The 15,934-nt window shown below is 43.9% G+C and overlaps 1 protein-coding gene across 2 annotated transcripts in view; it reads right to left on the bottom strand.

Moving 5' to 3' along the window:
• Positions 1-15,934, bottom strand: part of PTPRJ (protein tyrosine phosphatase receptor type J) — a 75,572-nt gene that overhangs the window by 11,536 nt on the left and 48,102 nt on the right. For both annotated transcript variants that reach the window (XM_074841947.1, XM_074841948.1), the window contains exons 2-13: positions 15,055-15,073; positions 13,938-14,105; positions 12,911-13,177; positions 12,118-12,384; positions 10,217-10,483; positions 9,336-9,602; positions 7,926-8,192; positions 6,455-6,721; positions 5,272-5,538; positions 3,235-3,522; positions 2,846-2,980; positions 32-242 (exon numbers count right to left, since the gene is read on the bottom strand). In XM_074841947.1, coding sequence (XP_074698048.1) covers positions 32-242; positions 2,846-2,980; positions 3,235-3,522; positions 5,272-5,538; positions 6,455-6,721; positions 7,926-8,192; positions 9,336-9,602; positions 10,217-10,483; positions 12,118-12,384; positions 12,911-13,177; positions 13,938-14,105; positions 15,055-15,073 — 2,690 coding nt within the window. The remainder of the gene's footprint in view (positions 1-31; positions 243-2,845; positions 2,981-3,234; positions 3,523-5,271; positions 5,539-6,454; positions 6,722-7,925; positions 8,193-9,335; positions 9,603-10,216; positions 10,484-12,117; positions 12,385-12,910; positions 13,178-13,937; positions 14,106-15,054; positions 15,074-15,934) is intronic.

Genomic DNA, 15,934 nt, shown 5'->3' with positions numbered 1-15,934 from the left:
AATAAATCAAACAGTGGCTTGAAATAAATACCTGTATGAACGAAGTGGAATCAGCGGTCCATTTTCGTAGCCATACATTGTGTTTCCCTTGCCTACATTAACGATGTTTGTACCATTCTGAGAATGAAAAGAAGGCGGTTTTGCCTGCTCTGTTTTTATGACATATGTTACATAGGTAACTGTCTTCGTCTTCTTGAAATCTTTGTATGTGTTGTTCAATTTAGACTTCAAAGATGCACAACCTTCAGGAAAAAACAAGGATATATGTGGTATATATCATCCACTGATTTTGTATCAATGAGCACAGTGGCTGAGATGGTCACATTAACCACAGTTGTTATTACTCCATAAATACTGCCTGAAATGACAGGCTGAGTGCAACAGACAATTTCAGAAATCTCTTCTACTACAACACAATCTACTGAACTACCTCCCTACTTCCCAGTGTTACTTGTTTTGATGTCCTTTTGGTTTCACTTCTACCATGTATAGTGGAGCTTCTCTGTAGAGGTACATTAGTGGTGGATTCTGGTATCCTTGTGGACAACCTTCACTAGACAAGTCAGTTATTTCCATACACACTCTATCAACTATCATATGTAGAGAGTACAATGCAAACAGTGTAGAAAAACTCAACTGGTACTTGGTAACATTGTGCTACTCAAACAGCATCAAGCCTCTTTCAGGGTGACACTAAACTCATCCTGACCTATAACTCCTTGCTGTGTCTTAGAAGTCTCACACCTAAACCCTAAGACATGAAAGAGTTAATTTCTGCCTTTTCTTGACAGAGACAAGCATTGGACAAAACAGTGATCAGAACAGTTTCTCTTACAGAAGACTAAGAAGAATGGGCTACTGCAGTTGAACAGTGACCAACAGGACACCATCTGCAGAACAGCACCACTTTACAGTTTCTGTTGTTAGAAGATGAACACTAGAAACTTGAGACAGGTTATACAGTGAGGCACATGTGATGACCTAAGAGGTAATAAACAAGCTCAAATTACCAGTTGTCCAACAACTCAAGAGCAAGCAAACTGATGCAAATATTCAAAGTGGTGTGGGGGTAAGAAAAATGGTGCTCATTTGGCTGAAGTTTGCATACATTGCTCTCTACTGACTGCCTTTACAAAGCTAAGAGCTCCTTCCAAAAACAGATAAAGTATTGAATTCACCTTTAAAAAGGACTCGCCTTGCACGAGCTCCAAAAGCTAGAAAAACTCTAGTAGGTTTTTTACAGTTGTGTAGACAAGGTTTGATCTGCCAGTAGTGAGCTGGTGGCTCACTGTCACCAACAGCAAAGCTCTCAGCAACTGTGACTGTGCAGGAACGGGGTGCAAGACAGCTCTTGCAAAGCACTAGTTTGGTTACATTAAAAGCAGTTGAGGTTGCAATTAACTCAGTTGCCTAGAAAAGGGTGTTCAATACTGTCCAAGACACGTTATATGTCCTGTCTGGTCCCTAGTTCCCATTCCAAAAGGATGTACATCCCAGGTTGTATCTGCAGCTCTTTATGGATGCCTTGCATATCACCCTAGGCCAAACAGCCTTAGACACCATTGCTTACACAGCTGAACAAAGTCCCCTCTGTCTATCCTAAAGGTAATGATGTCTGTTTTAACACAGAGAAACACATCTCAAGCATATTAATGCTATTTCAACACTATAAAGCTGAAGCGATGCTTGGCTGTAAGGATGGTTTCCTGCTACTATCAAAGCACTCAGATTCTGTATTATAAATACAGGCAATCTTCCTTCCTTATTTCTCTCAATAACATCTTGGAAGTCCTCTCTCCTGAATACCTTGCAATCAAAACCACACAGAAGACCACACTGAATCTCATCAAGACTAAACAGGACTGGCTGAAGGTACAGGCAGAGCTGTTGCTGCCTTCAAGACTGTCTTCAAATCAGCAACTCTGGGGCAGCTGAGTAGGCATGTGAAAAATAGGGATTTTCTGCACTGATGTACTATACATATACGGGCATTTCTTGGACATATATTATATAGAAAACCCAGAATAAAGATCTACAGTCAAACTGCTGCAAGATGAGTTTCCAGTGTTAAGACAAAGGATAAGCATGAATGGCAAATCCCTCTTGGGGGAAACTATTTCCATCAGCTGCTTTATTCCTCCAGTGCACTGGCAGAAATGAAAAGATGTTCAACGAGAACTTACACTGCAAAGGAAGGTTCCTTAATTTTATGATTTATCAGTAGACATTCACCAATTAAAGACACCTCTCTGTTTTGATGCTTTAAAGATGCGAGTTTGATAGACCACACTCTAGCTTTCTGTGGCGTTCAACCTCCTGTAGAATGTAATGCTGACAATGCTACTCAAGCCTTCCACCAGCACCCCATGTCTCTCAGTTAAAGTGTTTTAAGTGAAATCCGAAGGAAAATTCTCTTTTTTTTTTTTTTTTTTAAGATATTACTGCAGGTATCTTCCAGCTTAATACGGGAGGGGGAAAACCATCCCACATTCCAAAGCTGCTTGTGTTAGTAGCTCTGAAAATTATTCTGTGGGGAAAAAAAAAGGATACTACACAACCTTGTGGCAGGAATCACTGGCAAATCAAGAGGACAACAGCACAGTGGCAATACATACGAAACATATACAAGTATAAGTCAGGCTGGAAAAGGCTGAGTGAAAACAGTGGCTTTCTGAAAAGGGGTGATCTGACTTTAAGCGAGCAAGGTATTTTTGCTTCATGATTTCTGAAAGATGAAAGTACTGAGTCAGCTTTTTCTCTATTTAGTACCTGTTTAGAGTTTGAAAGGTAATGTCATCTGATAAATTGTTTCACACAGCTACAAGATAATATTGTAACATCTTACCTTGTTCTTCTGTTGTGATCATTACTGCATAGGCTTTTAATGGTCCATTCACTGACTCAAAATCAGAGAATTCAACAGACAATGAGCTGTGACTGACTGCTTTGACTAAAGGTGCTTTGCTTGGAGCAGGCGGGTCTATAAAAAGAAATAGTTTTTAGTACCTTAATGACTGATAAAGAAAAGTTTTCCAAACAAGAAAATGCTGTAATACTAATGTTGTTCATACACTGCATATCTATTGTGCATTCCATTAGACTTTGTATGAATGTAGTGTTTTATTCACAATCTGTAGGCTGATAATGTACTGCACATCGAGGTTGGTATGCTGCATCATGAAGTCAATATTTTGGTCCTATGAATATCTTTCATTCTCAAACCTTAATGCTTACCGGTAATGCTCGTATTACATATTTTCTGCACTGGAGGGCTTTCAGAACTATTTGAAAGAGTTGCAATAGTAACAGTATAGGTGTTGAAATAATCTAAAGACACTGTTCTGAAGACTTCCTCTGAGCCTTCTCTCATGCAGGATGGAGTCCGTTCTTCTTTTTCCCATGTATCATTAATTATTTTAATTTTGAAGCCAGAATTGTTACCAGAAGGGCACTCCCACTTCAGCATTAGGGAAGACTGCTTGGCCACTGGTTCACACCGAAATGAATTCACTAAGGCAGGAACTGAAATAAAATAAAAAAAGAGGCGTAAGAAATCAAGTATTATAGTAAATAGAAAAAGCTGTCTATTTGTAAGTTCTGCGTATAAATACTTGTAAAACTTCAGTATTCCCTTCCACTGTTAAGAAGACGAAGGTACAGCCTACAAGGACTTTCTACCCTATGAGGAAGAGAAGTATTTAGCACACTAAGTACACAGACCTCTTCTGTGCTAACTCCTCTGCAGACAGGTTTACTGAGAAAATTTAGGTTTAGTGTCTGTCAAGATCAGCAAAGTTTTCAAAATACTGTTCAGCAATTGAACATACTACTCTAAGAACATTTTTAGAGTACTATGTAGATTGACACTAACTCCCTGTATAACTGTGAATTAGTGGCCAACAAGTAAGAAAACTAATATAAGCTCTGTGCATTAAGAGCACAGCAGTAGCCATCCTTAAGAGCAGCAACTACAACATGTCAGCTAGTGTGAGAGTTCTATACCACACAATACAGAAATTGCAAACTTACGTCCAGTTATAAAAAGATATTTTAAAAGTTGATGTAGCAGTAACACTGAGAAGAAAGTTCCCTCTAAACTAAACGTCTTACAAAACTTGGCCTTCAAGACCAAAACTCCTTTAACTTCTACAGTTGTAACACACAGCAAATTTATTTCCTCTCTCGATAAGGAAGTATTTAGTACTTCCAAATACGGGGTAAAAGGCTCATGGATTAAGTTACTTTGTTATTAAAAAGGGATATTATTTTAAGAAACTAAGGAGAAGTAGAATTGTGTACCAGAAAAAAAACAGATTTAGTTAAAAGATCGTGAGTGACTGGGACTGATTTCTATTGCATTTCATAAATATTTATTTTCCTTCAGTAACACTGTCAAATACTTCTACAAATACGATGAAAATACAGAAGGCTCCAGGGTTTATGTCTGTATTAACAGCTCTGGTGACACTAGATGTCTGGTTTCTAGAGGAGGAACCATGACTTTGGATCTCTAATCTGCAGGTGTAGTTATAAGTATCATCTGTGCTCCATGGGAAAAAAATCAGAGACCAGCATACTCCACCCGGATATGGAAAACAGAGCTGGGCTCTGTGAAAGTCAAGATGACACTCCATCAACGCTCACAAATATTTGCTGACAAACACAGACAGAAAAAGCAGAGGCACAGCCACACTTCCACATTTTGGACAGACTGAGCATTACAAGTAGCCAAGCAGCACTTTCACAGTACCAGAGATCTCTTAATGGGTTCATCCTGGGGCACCTCTGGAAACCCCACTGAGAAGCTCTGGGGTAGATTCACCTCACCTCAGTCAAGTGGACAAAGCGAACAAAAGGACACAGCAGCACATATTCACAAGGGGGAAAAATGGTCACAATGCCTAGCATGAGGAACACCAGACTACCTCGACCCTTCTTCTCCTTGCTGACGAGCTGAGCAGAGCAGCATGGCTGATGGCCCAGCAAGCAGCCATGAGCCCCTCCGGTGGGGGGAGTTCCCCAGGCACAGTGCACTCCCGTGGAAGCCCTTCAAAATAAGGGCCTGAGGGCCTCATCCACAAGGAGAAGTTAACAAAACCCCTCACAGAACCCCCTTCCACACCTTAACATTAGTGACTGCAGGTAGGCCGTGTGCAGTGATTCTGCCTGAAACAATATTCTATTTCCACCCTTGGGCAGACAGGCAGAGCCCTGTGCTGCACATCAAAATACAGACCACCAGGAAGAGGTGTGCAAGCAACCATGACTTACCTGTATACAGGCTTATGGATGATCCTTCTCCTTCTGTCCGACCATCAGCCACTACTGCAAATACCGTGAATCTGTACATGGTCCCGGGGATTAAATCAGTAATTTCGACTTCGGTGACATTGGACGTCAGGTTCCTAACAGAGGTACCACTCTCAACCTCTATCCTGTACGTGTAGGAGCTGGAAGCAGTGTTGTTCACCACCCATGTTAAGTTGACAGAAGTCATGCCAACATATTCTGCCTCGAGATCAAGAACTGGGCTGGGCTCTGTGAAAGACAAGACATCCATCTGTCAACCTGCAAGAACATCTGCTCACATACATGGACAGAAGAAACACAGGCACACCACTGCCTCACTCTTCCCCTCACTCACTGTTCAGAGTGCAGGAGCACCCCAACAACATCACCAGATGCTCCTGGAGGCTTTTGTGTCAACGAGCAGCTAAGGGAGAACTGAAGAGAAGTCATTCTGAGTGGGATTCATCTCCCTTAGACACTCCAAAACAGAAGCACAGGTCACTACTGCTGTGCCAGTGCTCCCAGGATTTTGCTTGGGAATTCAGAGATGTGGTCAGGAAAGATACAAGGTTGCAGTGGAAGGTGGGGAAAGCGGATGGTGGTGTATCTGTGCACAACAAAAGGTAAGGAACATCAAGGATCACTGGAAGAGGAACACAGGTGATGACTCTGCTCCTTCACCACCCTTCATGCCCTGAGCTCACTCCTAAGCTAGCACTGCCTAAAGCTCACTCTCCTGCTGCAGCCCAATGGCAGCCACAGGCTCCCAGATCACACAAGTTCCCCGGGCACAACACACTCTCTCTGTGTGGGAGCCCTTTAAAATAAGGGTCTGAGGCCCCCATCCTCCAAGAAGTGAAGGCAGCAAAACTGCCCACACAATTCCCAGGCCAGGGAGGCAGGTTCTCAGGAAGAGTTCCTTCACTGCGTCACAGGCCTTGGTGACCACTTTCACCAATTGCTGTTTTTGAGGGGGGTTGTTTTACTTTGTTTTTAAAAAGAAGGCTATATCTCTTCCACGCAAGCATCTCTGCAGGCAGGCAAAGCACAGCACTTCTGCCTGCAACAGTACTGCATTTCCACCCTTGGGCAGATAGGCAGAGCCCTGTGCTGCACAGCAAAATACAGACCACCAGGAAGAGGTGTCCGAGCAACCATGACTTACTTGTATACAGGCTTATGGATGATCCTTCTCCTTCTGTCCGACCATCAGCCACTACTGCAAATACCGTGAATCTGTACATAGTCCCAGGGATTAAATCAGTAATTTCGACTTTGGTGACATTGGACGTCAGGTTCCTAACAGAGGTACCACTCTCAACCTCTATCCTGTACGTGTAGGAGCTGGAAGCAGTGTTGTTCACCTCCCATGTTAAGTTGACAGAAGTCATGCCAACGTATTCTGCCTCGAGATCAAGAACTGGGCTGGGTTCTGTGAAAGACAAGACATCCATCTGTCAACCTGCAAGAACATCTGCTCACATACATGGACAGAAGAAACACAGGCACACCACTGCCTCACTCTTCACCTCACTCACTGTTCAGAGTGCAGGAGCACCCCAACAACATCACCAGATGCTCCCGGAGACTTTTGCATCAATGGCTGGGTAACAGAAAAATGAGAAAGAGGCATCTCAAGTAAAATTCGTCTTCCTTTCACATTCAAAATCAGGAGCACAGCTCACCACTGTGCCATCACTCCCATGGTTTCCCCTGGCAATGCAGAGAGGTGGGCAGGAAGGAGAGAAGAGTGGTGGGGAAAGACAATGGTGGTGCATCTCTGCACAGCAAAAAGTGAGGAAGATCAAACATCACTGAAAAGGAACAGAGGTGATGACCCAGGCACCCTGCTCCTCCTTCAATCCTCATGCCCTGCACTCACTCCCACAGCAGAGGGAACATCTCCCAAAACCCTCTCTCCAGCACTCTATTCCCTGTGCATCTTCAAAACCGGGCAACTAGCTATTGCAGTCAGGCAGCACAGGAGATACTTCTGGGCATCGACTGGAGAGGTATGAGCACACACGCAGGTATGTTTCAGGACAACACAAATGACAAGAACAGGCATCTGTTTTCTTTCAAATACACCCTGTGGAATGACCAGGCTGGGCTACAGCCTTGCAGGCCAGCTCCAAAATGGTCCCTCCAACACCACGTGGCAAGACTTTTGATACTCAACACAGCAAGGTGCTGGATGGCCAAAGCAGTTCTCCTGAACTAGCACTGCCTCAATCTCATTCTCCTGTGGCAGCCCAATGGCAGCCACAGGCCCCCAGATCACAAATGTTCCCCTGCCACAATACGCTCTGTGTGGGAGCACCTTAAAACAAGAATCTGAAAATGAACGCAACCCCCTTTACCAAATTTAGAAAAGAAAGGTCCTTGGGGCAAAATCTCCTCTCTGCGTTGCCAGCCTTGAGGACAAACTTCACCAACAGCTTTCTATCAGGGCAACGCTTCTTCTGCACTTTAACATCTCATGCTTGGCAGATTGGTCATCTCCATCTCCAGGATCAAACCATCACCTCTGCCCACAACAGTATTAAATTACAATCCTCAGGCAAGTAGGCAGAGCCCTGTGCTGCACCGGAAAATACAGTTCACCAGAAACAGGGCTGCAAGAATCTGTGACTTACCTGTATACAGGCTTATGGACGCCCCTTCTCCTTCTGTCTGACCATCAGCTGCTACTGAAAATACTGTGAAATCGTACATCATCCCAGGGATTAACTCTGTAATTTCGATTTTGGTGACACTGGACGTCAGGTTCCTAATAGAAGTACCATTTACAACCTCTATCCTGTACGTGTAGGAGCTGGAAGCAGTGTTGTTCACCACCCATGTTAAGGTGACAGAAGTCACACCAACATATTCTGCTTTGAGATCAAGAACTGGGCTGGGTTCTGTGAAAGCGAAGACAACAATCTGTCAAGACAGAGAAATAAAGAAAGGAGAGCCACAGCCATGTTTCCCTATTCCACACAGAATGAGCATTATTTGTAGCCATGCAACACTTCTGCAGTATCAACGTCCAGTTTCAGACATTCATGCTGTGGCACCTCTGGAAAGGCCACAGGAGTTCTGGGGAATGTTCTCTTTATTTCCCTTCACATGCTAAAATCATCTGTTTCCACAGTGGGTTTCCAGACAGAGAAACAGATGGAAATCAGAGAAGGAAGGAGAGTGCAGGGTGATCTTGGTCCATTAACTCAATGGCACCTGCAAGTCTTAATCTGACCCCTTCAGTCCAGCCTCTCCTCAACATCAGGAGAAGGAAATGGGCTCCTTGAGCAGGCCCAACAGCTGACCCGCTCTGGGGGGCTGTGTCTGCAAGTCTGATCCACCATTAACACTGGGCAGACAAGACTGACCTCAGGCAGCTTAGACAAACTCATCTGCTCAGTAGCAGCTCCAGGACACAGTGCTTCTAATTGCTTTGTAGGGATGTTGCCTGTTCCCTTTCCACCCCTGAGCTAGACACAAAAGAAAGATCTCCTCCCATCTGTATCTCTGATCTGGAAAAAGGTGCCATGGCACAAAGCTGACAAAAATGGCACCACACTCCATAATGTGGCCCTAGGCACCGTCAGAGGCCACAGGAGCCCCAGGCCAGGGGCTCTGCAAAGAGCTCAAAAAAATCTTCACGAACAGAAAGCCTCTGTGATCCTGGCAACCACATGCCTGAACACCATGTCCTTTGGTATGAGCTGTGATAACCTGCTCCCAAAAGCATTGCAGGGGGCCTGTTCAGCCATCAAGTCTAGAGAAAGTCATGTTGTTGTAGCAGCTGGATCTCTACATAGTCTTGAGCAGCCAAGCTGATGAAATAACAGCTTAACAGGCAACACACGCACACACAGAGACACAGACATCTCAGTCCTTTTCTCTTTTAACAAAGACCGCCGGGCATTCATGCTCACAGACACCTGGAGCAAAGAAGCATCACAACGAGAAACAGTACAAAGTTAGAAGCAAAGGTAAAAAAAGCAGGGCAATTTGGTACAAATGGTATGTTTACTTGAAACTGAGAGGCAGCACTTCCTTACTTGTATACAGGCTTATGGATGATCCTTCTCCTTCCATCTGACCATCAGCCACTACTGCAAATACCGTGAATCTGTACATGGTCCCAGGGATTAAATCAGTAATTTCGACTTTGGTGACATTGGACGTCAGGTTCCTAACAGAGGTACCACTCTCAACCTCTATCCTGTACGTGTAGGAGCTGGAAGCAGTGTTGTTCACCACCCATGTTAAGTTGACAGAAGTCATGCCAACATATTCTGCCTCGAGATCAAGAACTGGGCTGGGCTCTGTGAAAGACAAGACATCCATCTGTCAGCCTGCAAGAACATCTGCTCACATACATGGACAGAAGGAACACAGGCACACCACTGCCTCACTCTTCCCCTCACTCACTGTTCAGAGTGCAGGAGCACCCCAACAACATCACCAGATGCTCCTGGAGGCTTTTGTGTCAACGAGCAGCTAAGGGAGAACTGAAGAGAAGTCATTCTGAGTGGGATTCATCTCCCTTAGACACTCCAAAACAGAAGCACAGGTCAGCACTACGTCTGTGCTCCCAGGGCTCCCTTTGGAATATAGAGAGGTGAGCAGGAAAGGGAGGATGATGGTGGTGAAGGAAGGGGTTTTTTTTGGTTGGTTGGTTGTTTCTTGGTTTTGTTGTTGTTGGGGGCATTCTCTTTTGGGGCAGGGGGGTTAGAGGGGATTGGTGCTTTTTTAAAAAAAAATTAAAAAAAAAATAAATTGGGGCTATATTTCCTCTGTGTATTAACACCTCATTCTTAGTAGACAGGCCAGGTAAGGCTTATATTCTATTTCCACCCTTGGGCAGACAGGCAGAGCCCTGTGCTGCACAGCAAAATACAGACCACCAGGAAGAGGTGTGTGAGAAACCATGACTTACCTGTATACAGGCTTATGGATGATCCTTCTCCTTCTGTCCGACCATCATCTGCTACTGCAAATACCGTGAATCTGTACATAGTCCCAGGGATTAAATCAGTAATTTCAACTTTGGTGACATTGGACGTCAGGTTCCTAACAGAGGTACCACTCTCAACCTCTATCCTGTACGTGTAGGAGCTGGAAGCAGTGTTGTTCACCACCCATGTTAAGTTGACAGAAGTCATGCCAACATATTCTGCCTCGAGATCAAGAACTGGGCTGGGCTCTGTGAAAGACAAGACATCCATCTGTCAGCCTGCAAGAACATCTGCTCACATACATGGACAGAAGAAACACAGGCACACCACTGCCTCACTCTTCACCTCACTCACTGTTCAGAGTGCAGGAGCACCCCAACAACATCACCAGATGCTCCCGGAGGCTTTTGTGTCAATGGGCAGCTAAGGGAGAACTGAAGTTATCTTGACTTTGACACTCCAAAACAGAAGCACAGGCCATCACTCTGACAGAACTCCCAGGGCTTCCCTTGGGAATCTAGAAAGGTCAGCAGGAAAGAGATAGCCTAGACTAGAATATTTCAGTTGGAAGGGACCTACAACAGTCATCTAAGTCCAACTGCCTGATCACTTCAGGGCTGACTACAAGTTAAAACCTATTGAGGTCATTATCCAAATACCTCTTAAACACTGACAGGCTTGGGGCATCGACTACCTCTCTAGGAAGCCCGTTCCAGTGTTTGACCACCCTCTCAGTAAAGAAATGCTTCCTAATGTCCAGAATAAATCTCCCCTCACACAGTTTTGAACCCTACCCATGTGTCCTGTCACTGGATCCCAGGGAGAAGAGATCAGCACCCTCCTCTCCACATCCCCTTCTCAGGAAGCTGTGGAGAATGATGAGGTTGCCCCTCAGCCTCCCTTTCTGCAAACTAGACAAACCCAAAGCCCTCAGCTGCTCCTCGCAGGACATGCCTTCCAGCCCTGTCACCAGCTTTGCTGGCCTCCTCTGGACACATTCAAGGACCTTCACATCCTTAAACTGTGGGGCCCAGAACTGCCCATGGTACTCAACTGAGGCTGCACCATGCTGAACACAGCGGGACAGTCACCTCTTGTGACCAGCTGGTCATGCTGTGTTGGATGCACCCCAGGATGTGCTTCGCCCTCCTGGCTGCCAGGGCACACTGCTGGCTCACAGTGAGCCTGCTGCTGACCAGCACCCCCAGATCCCTTCCTGCAGGGCTGCTCTCCAGCCACTCCTCTCCCAAGTTACACTTGTGCCCGGCGTTACTCTGTCCTAAGTGCAGAATCTGGCATTTGGACTTGTTACATTTCATGCCACTGACCATTGCCCAATGCTCCAATCTATCTAGATCCCCCTGCAAGGCCTCCTGTCCCTCAAGAGAGTCAACAGCACCTCCCAGGTTGGTGTCATCAGCAAACGTGCTAATGGTGCATTCAACTCCTGCATCCAGATCATTGATAAATATATTGAACAGCACTGGCCCTAGAATTGAGCCCTGAGGAACACCACTGGTGGCTGGTCGCCAGGCAGATGTAGCCCCATTCACTGTAACCCTTGGAGCTCTGCCCTTCAGCCAGTTCTTCACCCAGCACACTGTGAACAAGAAGTTCTCCCATATGAGGAGATGAGGATTGGAAGGGAAGGAAGGTGGGTTTTGTTTGGCTGTTTATACTTCTGTGGATTTTTTTTTTTTCCCAAAGCAGGGACACGTTTCTTCCAGACATTTAAGACCCCATGCTTAGCAGACAGCCCCAATTAGGCTCCAGGATTAAAATGCCACATCTATACATAGCAGTTTTGTATTTCAGCCCTCATGTAGGTAGGCAGAGCTCTGAGATACACAGCAGAACAGGGCTGCAAGAAACTGTGACTTACCTGTATACAGGCTTATGGATGATCCTTCTCCTTCTGTCCGACCATCATCTGCTACTGCAAATACCGTGAATCTGTACATGGTCCCAGGGATTAAATCAGTAATTTCGACTTTGGTGACATTGGACGTCAGGTTCCTAACAGAGGTACCACTCTCAACCTCTATCCTGTACGTGTAGGAGCTGGAAGCAGTGTTGTTCACCTCCCATGTTAAGTTGACAGAAGTCATGCCAACATATTCTGCCTCGAGATCAAGAACTGGGCTGGGCTCTGTGAAAGACAAGACATCCATCTGTCAACCTGCAAGAATATCTGCTCACATACATGGACAGAAGAAACACAGGCACACCACTGCCTCACTCTTCACCTCACTCACTGTTCAGAGTGCAGGAGCACCCCAACAACATCACCAGATGCTCCCGGAGGCTTTTGTGTCAACAAGCAGCTAAGGGAGAACTGAAGAGAAGTCATTCTGAGTGGGATTCATCTCCCTTAGACACTCCAAAACAGAAGCACAGGGCCTCCCTTTGGAATCTAGAGAGGTGGAAAGAGATGAGGATGGAGGGGAAGATGGGGAAGATAGATAATTAAAATGAAAACAAAACCATCAGGGCTATGTTTCTGTTGCACACTAACATCCCATCATTTGCATATAGCCCGGATCAGGCTCCAGGACTAAAACATCATGCCTATACACAATAGTACTGAATTACAATCCTCCCAGAAGTAGGTAGAGCCCTGAGCTGCACAGAAAAATAGTCCACCAGAAATAGGGCTGCAAGCAACTGTGACTTACTTGTATACAGGCTTATGGATGATCCTTCTCTTTCTGTCTCATCATCACTTGCTACTGCAAATAATGTGAAATTATACAGTGTCCCAGGGATTAACTCAGTAATTTCAGTTTTGGTGACATTGGATGTCAGGTTCTTAACAGAGGTACCACTCACAACCTCTATCCTGTACGTGTAGGAGTTCAAAGCAGTGTCGTTCACCGCCCACATTAAACTGACAGAAGTCATACCAACATATTCTGCCTTGAGATCAAGGACTGGGATGGGCTCTGTGAAAGGCAAGAAAAAAACCCAAACTTTTAACCTGCAAGAATATTTGCTGACAAACACATAAAGCACTCTTGTCCCCACCCTACCCAAATGAGAGGTCTCTGTAAAACAGTAATCAGTCTGGGAAAATAATCAAGCCATCCTTGTATGTTGCAAGGCACACTTGCTAGCGCTGCAATCTAACTCAAGTTTTACTTTATCTCTAGGAGTAAAACTGTCTAGGTGCAGCAGTGGTTACCATCCTGCCTCAGCTGTCAGCTTCATGCAGTGTGCTGAGAAAGACTGGAACACACAACCTCCTGGTTTTTTTTTTTCCTAAACTGGCTCTCCCAAAGAGAAAAGCCCTTCCCGCTGCAAGATTCACTTGCCTCCCCTCTACATACATGATACAGCACCCTCTGTACTAGGTAGGTACTTCAGCTGTACTGTTATGTATATATTTCAAATCTGTATGTCACAGTATGTTTGAATTGTTGCAGCTGTAATCTAAAAAGCTATAAAAACAGGGGAGGGAGCCCAAGTCTAACAGTCATAAAACTATTCCAAGGCCACATGCCAATCAGTGTTAAACTGCACTCCCAGTCAGCTGTGCAGATACATTTCTTTGGCTCATTTGCTACTCCAGTAAAGCAGTTGGATTCACGCCCCTGCACTGCTCTTTGCACTCTGGACTAGAGCTCAGACTTAAAATGCTAGCGCAGTATAAAAGCACAAAACACCCTGAAGATTCACATTCCAGCCACATTCCAAATCACTTACGTGTTACATTATTCTGACCACCTATTGTCTGGTCGGACAGTGACACATCCCTGGTCCATCTTCCACCTCCATAGGTTTTGGTCCCACTTGTAGAGTTCACTGATAATTTATCATTACTACTGGTTCCTGTTTCCACAGTTACATTTTTTGAGCTGCAATCTTCAGTGCCTGAAAGAGAAGACAAAGCACTAAGTACCTTCACAAAACTTCTGGGTTTCCCATTTGCAAAAGTATAGTCATTTATAAATATCATGCACAGAACCACAGTCAATTCTGTTTTCCCAGTTTGTTCTCCTAGAGATGTCACTGCACATTTCCTAGTTTTACCACTTTTAATTTTTGTGACATGATTTGGATTAGATTAAGAGATTGCCACATTATTTTGGTCATTCACTGACTCTGCTCATTGTTTGGATGAAAGCTACCATGATCTGCTTTTTTTCAGTGCAGTTTTGTTTGAAAAGAATTGAACAAACTTGCAGCCACATTCTGTGTGTGTATTTTCCTCATGAATACATTAGAAGCTAGCTGCTCTACTTAACCTGGCATAGCAATTTTGTCTCTTCCCCCAGTGTATCAGCAAAAAAGTTCTCGTATTCCCATAAGTAAGGAAGAGCCATCGTATACCTACAGAAAACAAATTTAAGGTGATGTAGCACAGCCAAAAGTGTGGAGAGAGTTGATTTAGGCCCTAAAATTTAAAGGCTGATTCATGCAAGTCTGATGTTCAAAATTCAGGTAGAACTCATTTGCAAGTACTTTTGGAAACTTCCGCCACATGAAAACTTGTAATCTTGGCAAGTACAGCAGTTACTATGCTCACTTCAGAAAATCCTTAAAGCATCAGGTCAGGTGTCTTTTTTTTTGTTTTGGGGTTTGTTTGGTTTGTATTGCCTTTAAGGATATTTTCCAGTCTTTCTAAGCATATTATATCTGTACTTGATTTTACCAGAACACTTTGCAAACTGAGTACATATTTGTATCTTTAAATATCCTTAAATGCACTGCAGGAATTACAGTCACTAAAATAAGCAAGTTTACATTTTTTAATGCTATTAAGATAATGAGGGCTATATTTAAAAAAAATAATAAAAGTGAGCAACAGAATGATACTTACAGGCAATCGTACATCTGACCTGGAAAACAAAAATAAATAATAGAAATTAAAACTTTAAAACTACCAGAAGCTCAAGGAAAATACGGATTGGTTTAAATAACACATGGAACGGGGAATCAGTTTAAAAAAATCCAGACTTTTCAACCTGCAGAAGAGATACCTAAAAATCTACTGACATAAAAATAACACCAAAAGTATACAAACTATTAGAGAAAAAAACCCAAACATGCTGGTAAAATGATAGTTTCCACTTTTTTTAAAAAAATAGTTTATTTTGTCACAAAACCAGCTTGCATAACATATGCTGATTCTTTTACACATATGAACTTAAAACCAAAACCTACAAGATCTTAGTCAAAAGAGACTTTAGTTAGCACCTTCAACACCATCCCACAAAAAATGGGTGATGCGAATTAGGTCTTCTTTATTCATAAGATTTTTCCTTTCATCCTATTGCTGTATAATCTCTCACAGAAGAATATTTTGCATTTTCTGAAACAAACTCAGCACAGCCACAGTTCAAAGCACTTGGTATATATTCTGGAATCTAGTTTATGTACGTGTATATATCCATAAGGTACCAGCAGTTGCCATTTAACTGCAGCCTGAAACTACTCTGCTAGCAATACTGATAAGCACACCAGAATTCTGCTTTGAAAATGTTTTTAGTGTTTAAACTTCACGTTTTTACTTCCAGATAAGCCATTTCCCTTCCTGTTAGTGTGCAATTTGGCCTGTAAATTGTTTTCTTCATCTCCCTCCAGGTGGCATCACAAAATGCTCCTAAAAGAGTGAAAAGCCCCAGGCTGAGGTCTGCAGGAGCTCGAGAGGCAAACCGTGATTTCCTGAGACTCTGGTATCCAGCTGACACCAACCGACT

This window comes from Strix aluco, chromosome 16 (genome assembly GCF_031877795.1).
Source record: "Strix aluco isolate bStrAlu1 chromosome 16, bStrAlu1.hap1, whole genome shotgun sequence".
Lineage (NCBI taxonomy): Eukaryota > Metazoa > Chordata > Aves > Strigiformes > Strigidae > Strix > Strix aluco.
The sequence above is the reverse complement of the archived record's forward strand: the minus strand, read 5'-3'. Positions and strand labels throughout refer to the sequence as shown.